The sequence below is a fragment of the Oenanthe melanoleuca genome, chromosome 1, assembly GCF_029582105.1.
Source record: "Oenanthe melanoleuca isolate GR-GAL-2019-014 chromosome 1, OMel1.0, whole genome shotgun sequence".
Lineage (NCBI taxonomy): Eukaryota > Metazoa > Chordata > Aves > Passeriformes > Muscicapidae > Oenanthe > Oenanthe melanoleuca.
The window spans coordinates 27814782-27823024 of NC_079333.1; the positions used below are offsets into that span (position 1 = coordinate 27814782).

An 8243-nucleotide genomic window follows, 5' to 3' on the forward strand; every position below is an offset into this window, starting at 1 on the left:
AGTCTCTTAAACTATCCCAGCTTCTACAGATATTCCCTTTACTGTCTCTGGAGAGAATCCTGTATCCTTCAGGAGCAAACATGATGAAGCTGGCAGCTGCTTGGGGAATGAACATGATTATTCAGCAAAGCATTAGGCTTTAGTAAACTTTGCATCGTGACAGAAATCCCCACTCCTGCAGAGAGAGATTTCAGAAGATCTCACTATTTGTGTTCACAGGATTATTGCTCATCTACATCACACTCATAAACATCAGCATTATACTAAAATTCTTGTGTGGCAAAAATGAGTCTCTGTAGAACACTCCAAAGATGAATTAGTCATGGATTAGTATTTAGGCAAATATTTCAATGCAGGTTAGGTGAGAGAAATTGGAAAAGGGAGATGCTGAGCATTCCCACATTGGAATTATTAAACTTGCAAAGCAATGATGGAGGGACAAAGGATAGCTTTGCTATCCTCACTTCTGAAATTGCAATGCAGGAAAACACTGATTTAGGAAAACACTGTGTTGCATATGAAAAAACACACATTATTCACAAGAGATTTGCTAAAGTAAATATAACAAAGTTAACCACTGGATTGGCTGGATATTTAATTATTTTTTTTCAAATAAATGCATTGTATCTTTCTGTCCATAATATGCAACTTCAGGTAAAAATATGCATTTTTAAGAAAGATACCATCAGTCCTGAGGTATCTGAAAGAGGTTTCAGAGTTGTTCTCAACAGGTGCTGTCCCATAAGAATGAGACAAACAAACAAACTACACATCTTCCAAAGCAAAAATGTATTTTTAGATTGAAGGCTGCCTGACAGAATAATTAAAATAGCTCTCTATCTTAGCAAAGGTTTATGATTAACAAATATCTTATTTGTACATTCTACCAAGGCCTGTTAATGCCCACATTTGGATCTTCAAATTTTCCACTGTGTACTTTCTGTCTGCAGAAAACCTTGGACTAGAGATAAGACCATTCCCAAAAACATATTTCTAGCAGCTCCCACATCCAGTCATCCAGTCTGGGCTTGAGGTTGAATCAAGACCATGAAGTGTCTGCTGCTTCTCGCCTTCATTGGGGTGGCTGGTGAGTATATTTTTTATTTCTATTTGGTCTTTTAATAGGAAGCTGATTTTCTGAGCAAAACTGCAAGGTTTCCCTATTGTGGGAAAGCCAAGTCCAGTTTCAACTTGCAGAAGGTTGGAGGCAGAGCCCTGAAACTTCCATCTATTCATAATTCCTTGTGCCACAAGTTGGGGAATGAATGCCTCCATAGGGGTTCCTGACCCAGCTATAGGGATGTGGCCATAGCTTCAGAAAAAGGTTGTCTCCTTCTCCAGGACTAAGGAGTGCACAGGGAATAGTTCTGGCCCACGAAGTCCTAAAGCAACTGCAAAATTTTGGACCCTGGGTAGGTGCTCCAGGAAAACATCACTGCACACTCATTTTTACTTTTTCCCTCAGTCCACTCTTGAGTGTTTCAGTAGACAGAATCCTGGGAAAGACACACCCGTGATCTGATCCAACAAGGACATTTCTGTGTCCTTATTTTCCTTCAGGGAGTAGCCAACAGGGCTTTAGTTGCAGAAATGTGAGGCACCAGAGTCAGTCTGACCCCTTCTTTGAGGGTGCCTTAGTTCTGCCCACCACTGCTGCCCTGAGTGTCCATCGCAGGGGAGCCCACAAATGAGGGGCTTCAGACAGGCACTCACAGGGCTGATGACAGGCCACACTACCTTAGGCAGCTGTTGACATGTGGCACTTCTTGTCTCCCAGTTGCCTTCCCCACCTTTGCTGAAGATGATGATGACAAGATTGTGGGAGGCTACACCTGTGCAAAGAACGCTGTGCCCTATCAGGTGTCCCTGAATTCTGGATATCACTTCTGTGGAGGCTCCCTCATCAGCAGCCAGTGGGTCCTGTCGGCTGCTCACTGCTACAAATCGTGAGTGGAAAAATTACATCCCTCTATAACCTACTTCTGTCTTCCAGCTCACTTCTAGCAGGAATTCTCAGCTATGAGATTGAAATATGCAAGTGCCTCCATTCTGACCAGAGACAGCCAAGGGATGGGTGGATCACTCAGGATGCAGGGCTGAGGCATCCTGAGGGGTTTGCCACTTCTGTAAATGTTTCTGTGAAAGAACAACACCTCTGAAATAACAATGGCATAATCAAGCAGCGAGTTCTGGGCTGCGATTTCTTATCAATTGCATGAATCTTGCTAAAGCATTGTCCCTGGACAACAGGAAGAGGAATGAGGTCAAGCTAGAGCAGTTTGCCTTGTCCCAGAACATTTGTATGAAGTGTTGCTCTGTATTCAACTGCTGTCATGTATTTACGAGCCTGCAGAAATTCACCACCCTTACTGGGAGTGAGTTAAGATCTCATTGTGGATCCCCAGGGCTCCCTGCAGGACAAGAAAGATCCCCTGGCCCAGAAGGCTTCTGTGGCAGTGATGTTGCAGCAAGTGCACTCTGTGACAGGGAGGTTTCTCTCAACCTGCCAGCAGCAGTAAAGAACACGCTCTGCCTTCTGTTTTCCAGTCGCATCCAAGTGCAGCTCGGGAAACACAACCTGGAACTCACCGAATCCACCCAGCAGTTTATCAACTCTGCTAAAGTCATCCGCCACTCTGGCTACAGCCCCTACACCCTGGACAATGACATCATGCTCATCAAGCTGTCCACCCCAGCCCAGCTCAACAATGCTGTCCAGACCATTCCTCTGCCCTCCAGCTGCGCGGCCGCCGGCACCACCTGCCTGATCTCCGGCTGGGGCAACACTCTCAGCAGTGGCTGTGAGTACTCTGGGGAATGGGCAGACCCTTGGGGGACCAGGAAGTGCTGTGGGACAGGTTTATGAGAGATGGGTCAGTGTAGGGACTGCACAGTGAATTCAGCAAATATCAACAGAGTTCTCTGAGTTCTCTGAGAATAAGGGTGAAGCCCGGGACTGTGGATCTACAATTCCTACTAGAGATCTCCATTCTCTCACACCAAAGGTCACAGATGTGCATGGTGAGTGGTGTCTATTCCACTGATGACACCTAACCCTGGACAAGAGGAGAGGATGGCTTTCCTGAGGCTCAGGTTTCTTCCAGTGTATATATGACAAGAGTGGCCCCATTCTTGCCAATTGATGTACTTCCAGATGCCAGAAAAGTTAAGGTGGCTGCAGCATAGAATGGTGGGCCCATGGGTAGAATTTGTTCCATCTTTACAGTAGGAACCCATGCTGTGCTTACTGTTGAGAGGAAGCAGGATGGCTGCTAGAACAGGGTGTCCAGCATTTGCCTTTCTGCCAAGAACTTCTGCCAGCTCTGAAAGGACTCAGCAATGTCATCAACCACCTTTCCCTATTTCCTTGTAGCTAACTACCCAGACCAGCTGCAGTGCCTGAAGGCTCCAATCCTCCCTGCTGCCGACTGCTCTGAAGCCTACCCTGGGCAAATTACCAAGAACATGATTTGTGTGGGATTCCTGGAGGGAGGCAAAGACTCCTGCCAGGTAAATAATCTGCCCCTCCTTTCCCAGTCACTTCTCTCCTGCCTTTTCTGATGATGAGGCCTTCACAATGTAGAGTCAGCTCTACTCACTGCACTGGTAAATCTGAGTTTTTGGGTGACAGCAGAGGCTTCAGGCACACATATCCTGAATGTTTGACAAGCTCTACATCCGGCAAAACCAGGAGCTGAATCATCCTTAGCTGTGGTGCCCTTGGAGCTCAAGTCAGGCCTGGTAGCATCAGGTGGAGAGTGTGAATCAAAAAAGGCCTTGGCAGAACTGTTGTGCACTGACAGGGCTTCCTCCAAGTCAGTGATCTCCGGGATCTCTGGCTCATTGCTTTGGCTGGTGCCACTTCCTGAATGTCCATTCCCTTTGTGTGCACAGGGAGATTCCGGCGGTCCCGTGGTCTGCAATGGACAGCTCCAAGGCATTGTTTCCTGGGGTATTGGATGTGCCCAGAGGGGCTATCCCGGAGTTTACACCAAGGTTTGCAACTACGTCTCCTGGATCCAGTCCACCATCGCCGCCAACTGAGACGCTCATGTGGTGTGACCTGTATTTTCTCATCATCATTCCTGTTCTTTTGGATTTGGACAAGCAAAAAACTATGAAAAAATTAATAAAGACTTTCAGGCACCCCTACTTTGTGTACTGTTTCTCTGGGAACTTCCATAGCCTGTGATATGGAGCACAGCAGCAGTGAACATCACTCAAGGGAAAATAATTATTATATTTAGTGCTGCACAATTGACAGAGTATTGAAACACTTTGCAGACTCGTTTTTAGAAGACTTTAAGGCAGTTATTTTCATTGGTTCCAGAAACCTTTCATTTATGTCAGTTCCTCTACATTTCTCACTTTCAATAGGAAATAGTCAAGGGCTAGGTGTAAAAAGAGATAGAGGAGAAGTCAGGGAGACAGACAGAAAGACATGAAAGGAGAAAAGTGAGAAGCAGTCGGTGAATGGCAGAGAAATAAGGCGAGAGGGGGAGAAGAAGAAGAAACAAGAGTCAAAAGGTCAATCAGAGATGGAAAAGAATAGAAAAGTAGTTAGACACCATCCTAAAGACAGAAAGATTGATGGACAGACACATACCGTCATTCTTGAAGAGCTGGAGGGCAATTGAAGGAAACAAGGTTCTGTGAAACTCATGGCTAAAAGTGTGCTGCAGGCAGATCCCTGTTTGCCTGGAAAGGTTTGTGCTATACTGCACCAGCCTTTGAGTCACTGTGGATCTTGATCAGCACAGAAATATGTGCCTGTGTCACTGAGTAGGGCATGCTCTATCCTCACAGATAAATGGTTGTCCTTAGTCCCATTACTCTGGAAGCGACTTTGGAATTCCTTCTCAAAATCTGCTTTGCCACCTTCCAATGAATATACAATCAACTGCATACTGGCATTCTTCTCCACAGGTAACTTGTACCAGTACATGGACCTGATCCCTGTCTCTGATCCAGAACATTCCAGAGTCACAGGGTCTCCCTCCCGGACAATTGTATCTGGTGATTGTTGAAGGGCCCAGCCTGGAAAGACAGCAGATGAAATGTGGGAAGTGAAATGCATTATATATGACAAAAAATACACATCCTTAAAGTATGCCACGGGATGGAATGCCAGCAGGATATCAGAAAGCAATGGGACAGTGCCCAGCTTCTCTGAAAAAGACACACTGGATCAAAAAAACCCAAAAAAAGCAGCTTCAAAAGCAAGAGTAAACGTCTTTTGAGAAGTAATGAAGTTTGGTACTCTCAGGTGAAGTATTAAAATGGGAGAGGAAAAACCGAATTTGGAGCTTTGCAGAGTTTTTTTCTTCAATAGGTAATGGAAAAGCTCCCCTGGTTCATTGCCCATCCTCCCTCTGGAAGCCTTGGGGAAGGGCACTGCCAGCAATTGGGAGCCCAGCTGAGGAGGCAGCAGCAGCTCCAGTGCAGCTGCTCAGGAGGAAGGGAAGGCCACTTACCCACAGGGAGCAGGATGGCCACAAGGAACCCCTGGAAATCCATAGGGAAAAGGCCTGTCCTTCCAGCAACCTGCTGCCCCTGGGGACAGCACAGACACAGAGATGTGTAAAGAGCAGAGGTGGAGAGGAAGAGCTGTGTCTCTCTGTGGCTGGGCAGGGGAGGGAGAGGGAGTGTGAAATGTCACAAGGCAGTTGGCTGTCCCAGAACGGTGGGGAATGACACCTGCAGGCAGTCAGGAGGTGCTTGTACTCTGCTCCTCTGGCTTCCTGCTGTGTGTGAGAGTGGGTGAGCATGAGCAGGCAGGAGTTCAGTAGGTGGCACAGCTCAGTGCTGTCATGGAGCAGGATGGGGCTGTGTGGCAGCCTGAGCATGTCCACTGGAATGCACAAGATGGCAGAAAATGATGGGAAGAGGAAAAGATCTCAGGAATGCACACTCGTGTCTGTGTCCCTGTGTTTATGTCCTCTCTAGCCACCCTCACACTCAGAGACTCCCAACCCTGCAAGCTGCAATGTGGAATCTCTGCTTGTCCCAGGCAGGCCTGACATGTTGTCCAGGTATGGGAAAAGCTGCTGACCTGCCAACCTGGTGTCTCTTGGAGCATGACAGAGAATAGTTCTGTAACTGTTCTTCTCTAACTCCAAAGGGGGATCTCAAGGAGAGAACAGGCTGGTTTTGGCCCTGCATTGGGCCTGCCCCTAGAGAGACTGCACCTTGGAGCGGTTTCTATGGAGAAGGGTGTTCCCCACAGGATGTGCTGCTGCAGACTGACATTATCCATGTCACAGATGAATGGATACTCTCCCTGCCAATTTATTGCAGCACTCTGCAAAACAGCGCCAGGACACAAATGGACAAAGCTGGGTAAAATCCTATGCTCTTCTCTGCACTCAGCCTTGTTCTCCTGCCCAAGGCAGAGGGAAATCCCTGTAGGCAGGAAGAGACACTCGTGGTTTGTTTGCACCGAGTTTGGGTCCAGAGGTCTGACAGAGACTCTGCACATCCGTGCTCTGCTCTGTGCCCACCAATGCACGGCAGTGTAGGGCTGGCCCATACAAGACACCAATTGTTCCAACTACTCCAGGCTGTGCTGGGCTTTGCAGTGAAAATGGTCCCCTGTGTCCTGTCAGCAGAGGAGAGCAGCAATTCCTCCAGCTCCCAAATCCTCTGCTGCAGGTCAGAGTGTGTCCCTCTGAACAGGGCTGAGTGGAGTGGCAGGACCACCTCCCTCACCATGCTGGCAATGCTCTTCCTAATGCACCCCAGGACAGCACTGCCTTCTTGGCCACCAGGACACACTGCTGGCTCATGGGGTTCTTCTTGTCCACCAGGACCCCCAGGTCCTTCTCTAAAGAGCTGCTTTCCAGTGGGTCAGGGCCCAGCCTGTGCTGCTGCATGGGCTTAGTCCCCCACAGGTACACAACCCTGCATTAGTCTTTGCTGAATTTCAGAAGGATTCTCTCTGCCCATCTCTCCAACCTGTTGAGGTCCCTCTGAAGAGCTGCACAGCCTTCTTGGTTATCAGCAATTCTTCCCAACTTGGTGTTATCAGTGAACTTGATGAGGAGTCTCTCTACCCTGTGATCTGAGTAATTTATGAATAGAACACGAGAACCTCTTATTTGTAGGAGGAAATCTCAGTGGCTCAGCTTCCCAGTATAACTTATAATTTTTTTTGATGTTAACTGAAAGAATACTTTATCTGCATCAAGAGGTGGAAGGCAGGTGGATCCTGCCCCAGAGACCATTCTACATATAGGAATAAGTGATCCACATAACACTTTATGTAAGCAAGCACAGGTTTATTCTGTGCTGTTCATATTCCTTGGCCACAGAACAACAACAGCCAAGTTGTTGTAACAGAGGAGTGTGTGGGCAGCTCCCACATGGTACTGGCTACTTCAGCACCTGCCTGGCCTTGACTTTATCTACAGGCGCACCAACTATCTCACACACAAGCACTCATTCTGTTTGACAGAGACAGTCATGGGCAAGGTTGACTGGAATACAGTAAGAGGAAGTCAGTGGAGTTCACAATGAAGACAAAAAGAAGAAAGTGGGGAAGGGAAGGGAAGGGAAGGGAAGGGAAGGGAAGGGAAGGGAAGGGAAGGGAAGGGAAGGGAAGGGAAGGGAAGGGAAGGGAAGGGAGACAGAGAGGAGAAGAAGGGCTGACAGGAGTTAGTGTAGTGCAAGTAAGAGTTAAATGCAGAGGGAGGCCTGGAGTGACAAGGAGACAAAGATAAAGAAATTAACTTTCAGCATCTCAGGGGGAGGCTAGGCTACAAAGCAGAGGAGCTAATGAGTGAGAAGTGATCACCCTGCCTGGTGCAGCACCCAAGAGGTGGAAAGCAGGTCCTGTATGTGCAGGGAGAAGTTTGTGCTCAGATCTCTCAGCAGTCTCACCACTGTGCTACTCTCAGCACAGTAGTATGTGCCAGAGTCATTGAGAAAGGCTTGTTCTATTGAGAGGGTGATACTGTCTCCTTTTATGTTGCTGCTCTTGAAATGGCTCTCAAAACTCTTCTGCACTTCTGCATTAACACCTTCAATTGCATAAACCAGTAGGGTCAGACTGGAATTCTTCTCTGAAGGCAGCATGTACCAGTACATAGCTGAGCTGGATGATTGCTTTTTGGAACATTCCAGATTCACGGACTGGCCTTCTTTTATCACCATGTCTGGAGACTGTTCCAGAGCCAACACTGGAAAGGAAAAGAAGGAGAAGTGAGGGGAAGGAAAACATGGGAAAAATTTGAAGTAGGCACTCT

At 47.5% G+C, this 8243-nt stretch overlaps 1 protein-coding gene and 1 gene segment (V, D, J or C); one reads left to right on the forward strand and one right to left on the reverse strand.

Annotated features, from left to right (window-relative positions):
* Nucleotides 1-5691, reverse strand: part of LOC130259926 (T cell receptor beta constant 2-like) — a 39493-nt gene extending 33802 nt beyond the window's left edge. Inside the window, 2 exon segments of the C gene segment in view lie at nt 4740-5037; nt 5475-5691. Coding sequence covers nt 4740-5037; nt 5475-5517 — 341 coding nt within the window.
* On the forward strand, nt 979-4152 carry LOC130259930 (trypsin-like). Its single transcript, XM_056504767.1, has 5 exons — nt 979-1087; nt 1778-1946; nt 2548-2801; nt 3374-3510; nt 3895-4152. The coding sequence occupies exons 1-5, from the start codon at nt 1048-1050 to the stop codon at nt 4042-4044; spliced, it is 750 nt and encodes a 249-aa protein (XP_056360742.1). The 5' UTR covers nt 979-1047; the 3' UTR covers nt 4045-4152.
* Nucleotides 5692-8243: the final 2552 nt, after the last annotated feature.

Excerpts from the sequence above, each read along its gene's own strand:
- LOC130259930 (XM_056504767.1), top strand. The coding sequence starts at position 1,048 with ATGAAGTGTCTGCTGCTTCTCGCCTTCATTGGGGTGGCTG. Across the intron at positions 1,088-1,777 it reads CGCCTTCATTGGGGTGGCTG|TTGCCTTCCCCACCTTTGCT; the intron begins GTGAGTATATTT and ends CTTGTCTCCCAG. Across the intron at positions 2,802-3,373 it reads CAACACTCTCAGCAGTGGCT|CTAACTACCCAGACCAGCTG; the intron begins GTGAGTACTCTG and ends ATTTCCTTGTAG.